The sequence below is a fragment of the Colossoma macropomum genome, unplaced genomic scaffold, assembly GCF_904425465.1.
Source record: "Colossoma macropomum unplaced genomic scaffold, Colossoma_macropomum, whole genome shotgun sequence".
NCBI lineage: Eukaryota > Metazoa > Chordata > Actinopteri > Characiformes > Serrasalmidae > Colossoma > Colossoma macropomum.
The window spans coordinates 37,687,370-37,702,948 of record NW_023494787.1 but is presented as its reverse complement, the minus strand read 5'-3'; the positions used below and the strand labels follow the sequence as shown (position 1 = coordinate 37,702,948).

At 38.4% G+C, this 15,579-nt stretch overlaps 1 protein-coding gene across 2 annotated transcripts in view; it reads right to left on the bottom strand.

Annotated features, from left to right (window-relative positions):
• fam131ba (family with sequence similarity 131 member Ba) overlaps window positions 1-15,579 on the bottom strand; it is a 58,541-nt gene that overhangs the window by 29,355 nt on the left and 13,607 nt on the right. For both annotated transcript variants that reach the window (XM_036567230.1, XM_036567231.1), the window contains exon 2: window positions 796-833. In XM_036567230.1, the coding sequence (XP_036423123.1) occupies window positions 796-833 (38 nt within the window). The remainder of the gene's footprint in view (window positions 1-795; window positions 834-15,579) is intronic.

The following is a 15,579-nucleotide window of genomic DNA, read 5'->3' as shown; positions in this document are numbered from 1 at the left end:
AATAATAGCATAACATAGTACAGCCATAAGGCAATATTTATTAAAGGGCACCGAAGCCCTTACAGGAAAGTCTGTTCACTCGGCAGCCATCTTTGTAACGCTCCTAGGCAGTTATTTACAGCCATACAAGACCAGACTCATCTCTCTTCGAATGGGGAGAGACCAAAATACTCGAAACCGAAGGTCAAATTAGCATTTCAAAAACATATTTGAAATCATTGATAAAATCTGACTAAAGCCTCATAAATAGTTTGTGGTGTTTGGCTCAATGAGGCCGCTCATGGTGCAACCAGCTCATAACTTGTTGTTTTTTCTTGAGGGGCGGGACTTTCTCCATAACAGACACCATGTTGAGCATTACAAGCTTTCCCATTCATATTTCAACCAGTGACCTTTCTCTTTCTTTATAATGTTTCTGATTTCAGCCAAAAAAGCATACTGGCACAGCTCACGGGAGAGAAAAGTGTTCATTAAAAGTGTTTAATCTAAAAATTGCCCTAGTTTAGCATTATCACATAACCCACTAGAGCAAGAAGTCTTCATGAAATGTATGTTTCCCCCAGATACCTCAATGCGACAACAAGTGAATGAAACTCAGAGGGCACCTTTCATTATTATCTAACACAATGCTAATAAGTCCTTGCTGGGTTTAGTAATTATTAACAAGATTATCATCTCTGAGTTAAAACACAGGCTACCTTCAAAGTGTAATCTGTCAAATCAGCCACAGCCTGAGCCAAACGTATAGGAGGTTAAATGCTAAGTGAATGGAAATTGTTTAACAGGATTTCTTACCTGCTCTCCATCTTTCCTTACGGGAACCGCGTCTGCCGCTAGAAGAGAAGGAGGGGGGGAAGGGAAGATAAATTAGGAGGACAAGCTTACATAACCTCTCTGACTCAAGCTAAGTTGAGCTGACAGCCTCTCGCTGCAATTTTTGCTGACATTCACACAAAGAGCTAAAATTAGGTTAATTATCTTCGCCAAACTGCCAGTCCCCTGAGAGGAACGAGGTTTCTGACATCATGGTAAAATATCGCACCAGGCTAGGAATGATGAAAAGATTAGGCAATTAGACTGCCTGACATGATTATATGATTAATCATACTTGCAAAAATCCTGCTTTGTGGAGACAGACTTCCAACTGATGTTGAGTGAGAACTTAGCAAATTGATTCTGAGATCAAAAAAGATAATAGTGGACAGAACTTCACCGCCCTGTAATACAGAGAAGAATCTGCAGCAAAATGAAAAGCAATCATTACAGTGGAAAATGTGAAATGCAATGCATACATGATGCTACTGTTTCTTGGCAGCATGCAGAATATGAGCCTAAATGAAAAGCAAAACCTCTGTTATGTTGTTTTCATGTCGCTTGACCTCTTTATCTTACAGTTACAACATTAACTCAATGTGATGAATTTTAAATTTCATTTTGGGACGTTTTCTGCTTGTAGCTGTTTAAATGCAATCTTTCACGTGCATGACATTTCACTGTTTTGGTCACAATTTAGTGAGGCAAATACATTTGAAGTATTTCAGGCAACATGAAAACATTGTAGTAGATGTTTTGCTTTTCATTTTGGAATGTATTCCACATGTTACTATGGAAAAGTAATGTCGTGTGCATTGTATTTCACTGTTTTCACTGTTATGACTGCATTTCAATGAGGCAAATCTGTTTGAAGTAGTGCATGAGGGAAAGCAGTATAGCTGTGCCTTCATTACATTTCAAGATGAATGTATTCAGTTCTAACCAAAATTCTGTGTTTCATTTTTTAAATGCAAATCCTCATGTATTGTTTTTCAACAATAAGAGTTCAGGCGATGTGTAAAGACTAATTGTGGTTTTGCTTTTTATTTCGGCCTGTATTCTGCATGAAAAAGTACTGTTGTGTGCATTGCATTTCACATTTGTCCACTGTAGTGACTGCTTTTCAATTTGGTACAAATTCCTCTCCAGACTGTAAAGCTTTAAGACTGTATTACTATTAGTTGCTCTGAATAATGACTAACGAACAGCAACATATTAACACAGCATAATTCAAAACGTTTGAATGACAGACTTGTGACAAAGAGGGCAGCAGGACTTATGAGTAATACACAGGAAAAAAACTGCCACATGCCATTAGCGGCATTACATAAACATGACAAGGCGTCGCTTATGTCGCTCTATTGAAGCTGTTATTTGGATATTGACACAGCTGTGCTGAGTTTTACTGCAAAGTCACACCATAATTGAATCATTTGTAAAAACTTTGACATGTATTTAGTCGAAGGACAGCTGACATATAATGGAAAATAATATAGCAGTGATATTTGTTTAAAGCCCAAGGGGTTGGGTCCCCTTGGGGATCGCTGTGTGGTCCCAGAGGGGGTTGTGAAAGTGGTGCTACAAGACATATACCTTATTAAACACAGGCCATGGAAAACAGACTAATGTGAATTACGAATTTCTATTGGGTGAGCTTGTTACTAAGGAAGAGTCTTGGTTAGCAAAGAGGGGGTCATGAAATATTTTGAACCCAAAATGGTCACACTGTGAAAAAGGTTAAGAACCCGTTATAGAGTATCAATCAGGGATAATCTGGTATAGTTATCAATCATAAATAATGTTTAAAACTTGAAATGAAATTATATGCAAATTAAATGCAAATTTTTGATACTCATAGGAAAGAAATATCAAAGAAGACATCTCCTTAACATCACTGTATTTTCTCCTACTTTTGCTAGAGTCTCCTGCTGCTCAGATGTTTCTCCTGAAAAAAAGACCTCAGTAATCTGAAGTGTCTCCTCTTGAGTTTCAGTAGAAATCTCAATAAAGTCAGACATTGTGCTCTAACTTGCCAAGACACTAATGCTCATGTTCATGTTCAACTAAACTCTCATCTCTCCTTTATCTCTACTGTAACTCATGTCTCTTTTTCATCTAATGCTGTTTCTCCAAAGGACTTTTATGAGAATCACCATTTTTCCTGAGCCATAAAAGGAACATTTGAGCAATTTCGAGCAGTAAAGTGTTCCTCTGAGTATAGTGCCCTCACATTTCACTCGATTACTGCAACCTTCTCACATGAAAAGGGAAAGAAATCCAAGTTATGAAGAATGTAAGTGCACTAAAACAGGAAATATCTCTGCATCCTCTTCATTCTATCTCTCCCTCTCAATTTCTCTTTCTCTCAGACTAATTTGGACCTCTCAGAATGCTTAATTGCTGCTCTGAGCATGTATATGTGTGTGTGTGTGTGTGTGTGCGTGTGTGTGTGTGTCTGCGTGTATGTTAATTGCTGGGCTCTTTCTCTGTAAGTACAGTGGAGCCTCTGAGCCTCAGGGCCATTTCCTCAATCAGCTTCTCTCACCCTGGAGAGAGAGCAGGAGAGCTCAGGAGAAGAGGAATGAAGAAGAAAGTGAAGGATGAACCGGAGAGTGTCAGATAGGGATTTAGACTGTGATAGGTTTGTAAGTAGTTGATTAGAAGCTGTTTAATTACATAGTCAGATACCTGACCTTGGTGGAATATTTACAGTCTTGACATTTACATAAGACTCACATCTTTATACTGAAGTTTGGAACTTCGAAATCAACGTTTTCAAGAATATAAACCTAATTTGTGCACTTAATTGTGAATTTTACAAACAGGCATGCACCGATATGGGCACTGTAGGCCAATCTGCCAATGGCAATACTTAAACCTTTATAAAATGTTGAAATTAAGACTAGATCCAGCTTCATTAGCATTATCGAAAACCATACCATTCATCTGTAGAGGATTAAAAATGCTGTAAAATGAATAAAAAGCAAATATTTTTAGCACAGTAACTTAGTGTCACCTAAACATTCTGCTCATCAATTATGAGTTTGAAATATCTGTCCAGTGTTGTTGTTTTTTTAAGTAAATATCTGCAAATACCAATATGATTGCAATATCATTGTCCCTATTTATAAAATTATTCAGATATGTTAGTCCTGTGAAACTTCATACATTTCAAATACACAAGGAAGCAGTAAACAGACAAAAAAATGGTATTTACAGAATATTGACCACGGCTGTAGATGGTTCTAAAATGACCAAAAACGCTATACAGCATTAAGAATTAGGCTAGAATAAAAGCAGTCAAAATGCCTCATATTTCAAAAAGAGAGTACTCCAAACAGAAAGCAACCTAGAGAATGACAGCAAGTGACCAGTTCAGCTAGCATTAGCCACCATGCTAGAAAAGACCAGCTTAAAGCAGCATGGCTGGTCATTAGCAAACCAGCATATCGTCGCAGTCAAAAGAACAAATCTCTGAAATAGTCATTTTACAGGAGAGGGCAAAAACTTTGTTTACTTTTAATGCAATTTAATGCGAAAAGGTTTTATTCCAAACAATTTTGGAGCATTTCTGTTGGTCTATTTATCATGAAATTTCCCCATAATGTAAAGGTCAGCTGCCATGCTCAAACGATATAGACTAGTACAAATCGAAAACAAATACTGTTTTTCTTTGGACAGCAATGATATATTGTGTTTCTGGTCAGGAGCAATTAAAGTTACAATGCTTACCACCAAAACCAGCACATGTTGTGTTTTGGGTGTTGGTATACTGGTCAACCAGCAAGACCATGCCGGGTGACCAGCTAAACCAGCACCAGACCAGCATAAACTAGTTTAGACCTGCACGGAATGCATGCAGATCTGTGCTTTTTTTCTTACATTCTCCATCCATATTTACTGTCTACTTTTGCTACAGTAGTCTATGAGTTCTAGACAATAACAGCAGATCGGTAGTTCACTAGCTCATGCTTGCAAGCGGTTACCAAAATTAGCATCCCATATGTATTATAAGACATATGGATTTACACTCTTACATTCTTGAACCATATTAACTGTCTCTTTATCATACTAACGTTTCTGAGTTTATAACCAAAACCGAATAAAGCCTCAGTGATCACAGCAAGTAGTTCACTAGCTCATTTAGCAAGTGCTTCCCTATTACCACCAATACTGATATTCATGGTCTCCTCATAATGCTAAAGTCTGAGTTTATAACTCACACAACAGAATACAGCTTAGACAATGACACCAAACTAGTTCACTAACTCATGCCAGCAAGAGATTCCCTAACCTTAGCAGCTTTAGCATCACTGAAACACTTATAGTCTTACCTTGTCCGTCCATATTTACGCTTTTTTTATGATACTAAAGTTAGAGTAAATAAAACAGAAGCCTAGATAACGAGAGCCGCTAGTTCTCTAGCTTGTGTTAGCAAGAGGTTTCCTAGTACTCTGCTAGAAAAACAGTACAGACTAGCATGGCTGCTCACCAGCAAAACCAGCATATGTTGTGATTTTGATGCTGGTATGCTAAACCAGCACAGCTTAGACCAGCATACAATGCAAGCTGATCCTTGGTGTTTAGCAAGGATTAGCAACTTTAGCATTACAAAATGTTTAACATAATCTTACATGGTCCATCCATATTTACTGTCTCTTTATAATACTGAGGTTGGAGTTTATAACTAATACATCAACAAACAACGACAGCAGAAGTTACTCAGCTTGTGTTAGCAAGAGGTTCTGTAGTGTTAGCAACGTTAGCATCACTGACAGACATATGGATTTATACTCCTGTCCATCCATATTCACTGTCTCTTTGTGATGCTACAGTTTGAGTTGATAAAACAGTAAAGCCTGGACGATGACAACAAGTAATCAGTCCACTAGACAGTGTTTAGCAAGAGCTTCCCTAGCGTTAGCAATTTTAGCATCACTGAAAAACGTGTATGATTTATAGCCTTACAGGGCCCATCCCTAATGGACTTCCTGTGAATCTCAAGTTTTGAGATTTGTAACTGAATGCTAAATAAGAAATAGAACAAGAGAGACAAAGGGAATGGAAAAAACAATAAGATAAAAATATACAGAAGGCAAAAACAGAAAAGTGGACAGAAGTAACACTGCGAGGCTTGTGCAGCGCCTCTGCATGCCACAGCAGAATGGAGGATAGCTGTGTGCCTCTGCCAGGAACCACATGGAAGAACAAATGGGCCACATGACAATCGGGCCTGACACATCTTGTGGCCTAGAATGCACAGGAGCCATCATCCACCTTTGTGCTGCGGCCCTGCGGCAGAGCACGGAGAGAGAGGAATGTCTCTCACAGGAGGAGTGTGTCACACACTGGAGCTCACAGTGATTCTGATTAAGGGCGAAGTCCAAGAGGCTGACTCACCTCCAGCACAGAGCAAGCCAGCAAACACGGAGGCAAACGAAAAGGAATGTTGTAACCATGCTAAAGTGGAGGTGAGATATACAAGAGAAAAGAGTGAGGAAAGAAGGAATGAGAAAGAAACTGCACAGGTGAAGTCAAGTAAATACAAATGAAGTTGCCAGTTTAGGAGGTGCACCTACCTTGTACCTACACTCACTGGTATTTTATCATAAACATAAAGGTGCACTCTGTAGGCTGACAAAGGGCCTCGGAAGTCGTGTCTTCATTCTGTCATGACCTTATTAGCAACTGCAGGCCTAAATTGGTTTTCCCTATGACAAAAATGAATGGAGCTACTGTTGCTCCCTGTGTTAAAGGTAAATGTTTAAAGCTAATACCTTTTTCATAGGAACATCTTTTCTCCAAATGTCACCAGACCTTCTGAATTATGAGGTCAATAAGGAGCCAAAACATGACATCTACTCACAGAAATATCCCACACAAACCAATAAGCTTTGCAAAATGTGGAAGTGAAGTTGCTTTAGCAGTAGAAGTGTTTAGTAGACTTACTTTCATGCCTACTTACTTCCAACTTACCTGTTACTTCACAGTTTATCATCCCCCCATCTAACCTGTTGATTAATAGAAAGGGACTGCATTAGGACCACCAGATATTATTAGTATGGCGTCCCATTCTCAGCACAGCAGTGGCACCAACATGGTAGTTTGTGTTGCAGTGTCACAGCAACTGTCATCTGACAATGATAAATACGCTTCTTGACTGTTCTTTAAAGTGGTCTTTAAAAGGGTTCTCCACCCAAATTGAAAAAGGTAACCATTGACACATCCGTTGTAAACATGCGTACTCGCCTCATACAGCGTGGCAGACATATGCCACGGTAGTCTCTCGAGCGAGGCTTTCTGGTTTAAAGAATGGCAAAACCCCCTTCTGATGATGTATCTTGAAGGTGGACGGGAACGTGTGAAAAATGACGCTTTGGTGCAGATATATTAGGGTCGACTCACGATGGATGTTTTTCCCCTGCTAGCAGGCTAAAGCAGAAGAAAGCAAGATACCATCTCTGTATTTATTAGCCTCTAAATCAGTCAATTTCTTCATTACTGTGGTGGTGGTGGTGTGGGGGGAGGGGTTGCAAAGGATTTATGATGTATTTGCGTAATGCATGCTGGGTAGTGTGGTGAGAGAACACTGAGGTACGAAAACATACTAAAGTACACTAAATCTTGAATTAAGCCAAAGAGACTGACTCTTTATATAACATGACAAATAACATGTTTATGGCTAGTTTTAGGCCAGAATGCCATTTTAATGTCACAGAAGAACTACTTTTGTAAATGATTTGTGTGAGTATAAAGAGCCTTTTTAAAGTTTAAAGAACCTCCACACAATGTAAAGGTTTTACCTAGAACTGTAGGTCCAAGCCCAAGAACCACAGGAACCTTTAAGAGTGTTTAATAGAGATTCACAGAAGTGCAGCCATTCTGTTTACAGATGATATGAAAGCTTGAGAATAGCTTTCAGTGCCACCGTGACCAGTTTTTACACCTTGGCTTTTACAAATAACAAGTTACACTTAACAACTATTATTTATTAGTGTGGATTCTTGCAGTTTGCACTGACATTTAATCACTAAACACATTACCAAGCCATCTGTCACAGTCAACATAAGGCACTACAGGAGAAGCAAAAACACCTCGGTAGGTGTCGTTCATCATTCGAATGCCAATGAGTCCTTGTCTGTCTAGAATTATGATAGAATAAAAGCAACAGTAATTATCCCACAAGCCACATTCAATCATGTAGCAATTGGCAAAACAGTGAAATTGTCCAAGTACCTAAAACGCCAGCAAATGGTCTTGACAAAAACCTGGCAGTACTACAAATTTGCCAGTGGTAAAAAGCTTTTTTATGGCCATTATGCCTTTATATATTACATAAAGCAAATCCTATAAATTGAGGAACTGTCCTTGATGCAAGTTATAGAATTACTGTTAATAAATAAATTTGTCCTTGTTGTCCCTTTACAGAATGACTGTCACAAAGATCTGTTGCTCTAGCTGTTAAAGCACTAACTGTTAAGCACTGAATGCAAAATTTCTCAAAAACTGAGAAAAAAAGCTGCTTCCTAAGTAAAAAGAAGGCTCTCTCTAATCAAGTGACTAGGCAGACAGCTGGGCAGACAGATTTGTGGAGGGTATGTTGAGTGCTGCATAATTGCTATCTATTTCAGAGCATGTTAAGGTTGACGTACTTTACCTTCAGAGAAACTCCAGTCTTCCTGGAAACTCAGTGGTCTGCCATTCCAAAGTCAAAATGGAGCTGAAGAGCCATTGGCAGCTTTGCTCAGACAGGCATGCCCCACTACAAATCTAATCACAAGAAAACAAGTCCAGGCCTTGGTCAAAGCCACCAGTTTTGGCTTCCAGTAGTTCCAGGGCTGGCACAGAAAGACTACCCCTACATTGTATTATGTTCTGCAAGCTACCTGGAGCTTTAATTGGGTATGAAATTTTGATCCGAATCTCAATATAGTTCGAGATCATTCTGTACAAACCTAAACCAACCAATCTACTGCACCAATTTTTTAAATGCGAATGTAACTGTAGCCTGACAAAACTCTGTCTGAACTGACCACCAGCAACCACAGGCTGAAGAACTCCATGTTCCTAATATCACTTGTCAAGATGCCGAGTAGCGACAATGACAGCCGCCATCGGATCATAGATGAATGAAACTTTAAGAAATGAATAGCCCAATTATGAACTACTCAAAAAGTTTAAATTCTATTTGAATCACTGCTGTCGAAGAACATCCAAAAGGTGTCTATATAAACTTCACATAAATTCATTGTTTTCATGCTGGTCTTGTAGACCTTGGCAGAACTCCTGTTTACCAGAAAATTGCTTAAATATAGAAATAGTGGGAAAAACTACAGCAGGTGTAAATGTAAGCTAAAATCTCTCAGGAGAGAGGCTATGAAAAACCTGAATATAAAACATACCAAACTCAAGCCCACAATTGTTTGACAAATGATGTCTAATGAGTGGTGAAGCAGCATCCAGAGACTCTACTTTTTCATGTCCTTCCTTGGGCTCAAAGACTATCCCCCCAGCTCAGAAAACTAGGTTGCAGACCAATACTCACAGAGCTCCTCTACCAAGAGAGATAGTTTTGCTTTTTGCCACCGTGGGGGTTCTTGTGGGAGGAGGCAACCACAGTTATTTACCTGCTGGGCTGAGCAATTTAACAGAGGCAAACTGTGCTCAAACAGCCTATGCTGTGCCCTTGCCCATCTCTGAGCTCACTGGTATTGTTTTCCTTCTCCTTTGGATATGGAGGGCATTGCCAAACTGGTGTTCAGCACATCTGGTACTCAATTACATGGACAGGAAAACTAAAACTCTATTTGAGCTGGATTAGTTTTACCTGAGCAGATACTGAAATTTAAGTGATTGTCAACCTGAGTCGTGATTTTAATCCAGTATGAATCTGCAGTGTCCATATTTTTTTTAGTCTGAGGGGACCTTCACCTACTTATCATTCTGAGCTTCTCCTCTTTTCAGCCCTCTTCACTCTCTCAGATCGTGTGGTAGCAAACAATTTCCAAATCAGACAATCATATACTAGGCTTTCCTCTTTCCCCATAGTCTGTATGTGACTGCTGCTCCATTGCATCTTTCACATTGCAACAGAAGACCTTCCTCTTCACATAACACTATTCCTCCCTTCTGTTCTTCTACACACAAAAATGTACCGTTCATTTATTTCTTTTCCAGTCAAAACAGCCATCAAGTACAAGTTCTTCATTTTTTGGAGATATTTGTGAAGAGAAAAAAAAAATAAGATAACCCACTTGCTTAAGGGAGAGGAAAATAAGTGACAAAACAGGAGTTTTCAAAACTGGGGTTAAAAAAATGATAAACTCCTTAAATGGCCAGGGCCCACTGGTGGGCCCAAACCTTTATTACACACTTCCGTAACCTAAGAATAGCTTAGCCAGTTTGCATTGAAGACCCTGTAGGGACTAAATAATAAGGCTTAGTATGTATAAGCCTGGGATTTTAAGAGGTTAAAAGATACAGAGAAAATGAGACTCCTAAGAACCATGTAAGACATGGTAGGCCACCAAAACTATCAGCATCAGATAAACAGTACTTAAAGCCTTCATCTTTGAGAGAGGAGAAAATCAAGCTCCACTCTTGCTTTAGATCTGAAAAACAACCACAGGTGTTTCTGTCCATCCTTCCAGTGTCAGAAGTCAACTCAGTGCTATGAGTCTGAAAGGATGTGTAGCTGTAAAGAAGCTGTTACTGAGAAAAGGAAATTTGCAAATCACTCAAAGAAGCTGCTGGTGTTCTTAGAACAATAGACTCACCACCCCAGAGTCCAGACCTTAACATGACTCAATGTGTTTGGGATTACTTGGATCATGAGAAGCAGAAAATGCAAAATTCTAAGACTGAACTTTGGAGGTGTGTAAAAAATATCCCTGCAGATTTCTTTAAAAAACTGAACAAGTCTCCTAAAAAAAGGAAGCTGTAATAAAGGCAAAGGGTGGACACATTAAACACTGAACAATGTTATACTGCATTTAGTTGTTGGAGGTTTCTGTGTAATTTTCTGTTAAATATTTTTCCTGCTTTTTCTGTCACTGAAAAATCAGTAATTTTTACTTAATGGCAATTTTGACTGGAAGGTTAAAAAAATGAAGGGTAGGCTATGACTTCTGCACAGTACTGTAAATGGAACAAACAAGCAAACAAACAAACAAATAAATAAATAATAAATAAACAAACAATAAAATTGCCATCTGTAATTTGCTGAATTTGGCACTCCCTCAGCAAAAGCAGTCCCATTCAAACTGACCCCAGAGTAAAGAAATAACAAAATCTGCTAAAAACACAGCCATGTTTCGTGTTGTCATTACTGAGGGTGACACCTGTTGTACATCACTGATATGTCTATCCAGGCTATGTCTCTAGTACAATTTAATCCAGCACAATTTGTGCCTAAAATATTGAGATGATTTAATAAATATATGCTTTGTGCTGCCACAGGGCCTTCTTCTAGTTCACTCTATATTACTCTTTAAGGAGAAAGCAAGCTCTGGAGTATAGTCTCCTTACATTACTTAAACCATGTGACTGTGAAGAACCTTTCTTAGGAAAAAAAACCCTTTAATGAACCTCCCCAAAAAAGTAAACGTGAGTTTTTTCCTCAAGAACCATATGTTCAAGTTAGGGATGTACACTCTGACTGATTTTGATATTCAAATATCCATAAGTTAATGAAGAGATAATTGATTAGACACATGGATGAAGAAGGCTGGTATTATTGCGTCCTAGTTCTTATTCTTAACAAACACTGATGCTAACAGGCTAAAAATTCAGCAGCACAAAGAAAAACTTAGCAGCAAACAGAGGTGTTGATTTGATGATTTATTGTTCAAAAATGAAAACTGTTCCACTTATCATGGCTGGGAACAGCACCAACTTTAAAGCGAGAACTAAATTCAGTGTCAGTGTAAAGTTAGTCAGCAGTGGTGAAATGCTGGAGGTACTTTCCATGTGGCAAAGTTTGTTCCTTCATCCCTCTTAATTGCACAAACCCATTTGTTCTCTGCTCATCAGCAGCTGTCAAGCCAATGAAACTGTGGTTGTTTTTGCTTCAAGCTCAAGCACTTGAGTAAGCTGTACAGTAGAAGCAACCAATCATGTGAAGAACAGGCAAGTTGCATTCTTGGGTCACACTTTATTTTGTTGGTCCCCTATAGATGATCTACAGGTACTTTGATTATTAACAAATTTTCAGTTAGGGTTAGGTTTAGGTGTAGAGTTTGCCCTAAGGTTAAGGTTAGGGTTAGGTTTATGGGATAGATTTAATAGAATCTTTTTCATGCATCTTCAGGTTCAGTTGCATTTAATAGATGTTTAGTTGAAGATACACTGCAAAGTATCTACAGTGGACCATCCAAATAAAGTGTTGTCCTTGTAAGCTACAGACACAACGGAGCCTTCACACAGTCAGACGGCCACAGCCGTGGACGGTGCTCTTAACGAAGGTGAATACACAACAATAAAGCCACAGTAAGTCACTTTAATACGTGACTATATGCAGCTATATGAGACTGTGGGTGGGAGTGGGATAAAATGTTTAGGTTGTGGGTGGAAGTGGGACAAATGGCACTGATTTTCTGTGGAAGGGGGATGAAATCTTGTGGGAGCAGGACTGAAAAATCTGTAAAGAAAAACTGTAAAAAAAAAAAACCTACAATCTCTTATTCTTGGATTCAGCCATTATTATAATTGTTGTTGTTCTCCAGAAGCAGCGTAATCCTGCAATCAGTACGTCCAGCAGAAAAAAAAAACGCAGAAATGTGAAGAGACTACTGAAAATACGAGCAAAACTATTGTACTTAACAGCCCAGTTTAAAGGCTTTTCACTGAAATGTAGGCCTGATGCAGCACAACAAATTGTGAATAAAAATGGATAGTTTATTTATTAGTGTACTTCTCTGTAAGTACAGTGTTATATAGCCATAATCTTCCTTGTCTTACCTCTGCTTCCACATTCAGCTGTCTATTCTATATCCTCATACTGTAAGCTGCACACTGAGACAGCGCTGATGAATGGAGAATGCTGCCACGATAACTTCTTATATAAGCTATATACTGTAGCTGAAACAGCTGTATAGAGCATTACCTCTCTGAACAGAACATCCCTGCTCAGTCCCATCACTGTGTGTCAAAATATGTGATTGAGATAAGGTAAAACATATAATCCTCATATTGTATGCCATTTCTCATTTTGTCCCTTGAAATAACCATCGTTTCTACATCTGCTGAGTAGGGCAGCACGGGTCAGTTCATGTACAGTTCAAGTACAGTGACCCATTTTTCCTCTTGGATCTAATATTAACTAAAATGTTGGAATCCACAGGCGATGGAAATGCAGTGAAACAATACAATACCACAGAACAGAGCAAATCAAAAGAAAACACGAATGTAACATTAAAATACTTGACACAGTACAAAACAATATAACTGTAATATGACACTACTTGGCCTGCTAACTGGGACCAGAAATGAAATTTGGATTTTCCCCTTGGTTGTTTAACAAATATTTGAATATATTTATACATTATTTTTCTAGATGGCAGGATACATAACTAGTAAATGCTATTCTCAAAAGTTTACGCTGTTATAAATGAGTGGTGAACTTGGTGGTTGCAAAGCCTATTCTGGTGTATTTTTGAGAATGACTCTGTGTTCTCTCCCACACCAATATTCTGTTGTCATCATAAGCTAAAACTGAACTGTACATGCACAATCAGTGTAGCGAAGAAAGACACAGGTAGCATGAGTGGCTGCAGTAGCTGTGTAGTAGCATTTAGCCAAGCAGCTGAACTAGCAGTGCACTTTGCAACCTCATAATAGCATTTTTCTTAGTTTACTATGCTACAAAGCATCTATATTTGGAGCGCTGATTTGCTAGAGAACTTTGCTGTGCACTTACCTCATATGAGAGGGTATTTCTGCCCATTAGCATGATTCAGCTTATATCGTTTTGTTCGGATTGTTGTTGTTTGGTTTATTTATGATCAGTAATGCTATACTCTATCGCACATTTGGCTTTCGTGTATGATGATTTCAAATAACTTCTGGCCAAGAACATATTGTTCTAACATTAGTATTGATAAATGATGGGCTTTAGTGATGTTTGTAAGGGTAACATTATCTCATTTCCTTTTCTGGTGGTCAACAGTAACACTGTCAGACTTGCTTGTGTCATATTTGACTACTTTATCCTTCATTTTAAGAAAATGCTCTCTTTTCCTTTTATAACAGCCATAATTGTTTTTTCTTTCACTATCTGCTCACAAAAGCTCACATAGTGAACTGCAGTTCTCTCCAGGTTAAAGTGTTCACCCACTTGGACGTGGGTTGGACGTCAAATATTTGTCTGATTTTTATTGCTGACATTATCAAAAATGTTAAATAGTTTGTTTTAGCCCTTTACGTATTAGTAAGAAGTAAGAAGTGTTCCTCAAACAGTGAACAACCTTATTATAACGTAAAAATATATATCCTTTAAATTTCAAAGCATTACAGTTAAAAGGTAATTCCACTGATTTTTAAACATTTCTGTATAATTCAATCTTTGAGATTTAAGTCATAAAGTTATTCACAGTGGTTTGATGTAAAAGGGTTCATTCTGGAGAAACTTTGCGGCGTAACTTTTCGATTTCTTTACAATGTTAGTGATATGAACCAGTGGTCGTGTACAATACAAACAAAGCCAGTTTATTTACTACACTGTAAAAAATCTTTTAACTGTCAAGGTACTGTAAAATTGTATGGTCAATACATTTGTGTTTGTTTTAATCGTTGTTATTATTATGGTAAAATGCTGTATGTCAGAATAACTAGTTGAACTAGTGAAACCGCTGACTCACAGCAAAATGCAGCATTTCTCAGAAATTACTGTTAATTCTACAGATTTTTAACCATCATTGACAAAACATACTTTTACTATTAATTAACAGGTTTTGTCTGGCATCCTGCCCTGCGATGGACTGGCAACCTGTCCAGGGTGCATCCTGCCTTCCGCCCAAGCGGCTTAGAAAATGTGCGTGTGTGTCTGGCATCCCTACCACCAGTGAACCTACATGTGTTCTGAGTTTTTTATGTAATGTTGATAAAATGACATTTTGTAATGTTGATAAAATTTTTTATGTAATGTTGGTAAAATGACAGCAAATCTGAAAAAATAAGTTTTCTTTGGGGACGGTTTTTTTTACAGCACCCTGCATGAATCTCTCCGCCATGAATGTGTTTTAAAAAAATATTATTTAGGCCAAAAGCTTATCTCAAAACTATCATAAAACAATGTCTCAGGCATTAGGCAGGGTATTCGCAACCATTCCATGTAGTAGTTTCCTTTGAGGTAGCTATAAGAGCCATTTAACACTTTGGATGTCTATCATCACCACCTCTGTATGCATATGAATATGAATGTAAATATGCCATTGTTTTCTGAGTATGGCATATTTCGCATATCAGTGGAATTCCCTTTAATTTTATAGGATGGAACCTTGTTTCTTGCTTACATAATTATGCTTCAATATTCAATATTCAGAATTACTTCTTGCGACTAATTCTTTCTCTCCTCCCTTATGCATTTCTCTCCTCTAACATGCTGTCTTCCTCTATCTGCTTCTGCATCGCTCTCTATCTCTCCCCATCCCTCCCACTCTCCCTCCTCTCCTCTGACTCATTCTTTGCGGTCCCCCCTCTCTCTCTTGCTGTCTCTCAGGCTTGCTCGGCCTTCTTTTACCCCTCCTCGTTTCGGATCACGCACTCAAT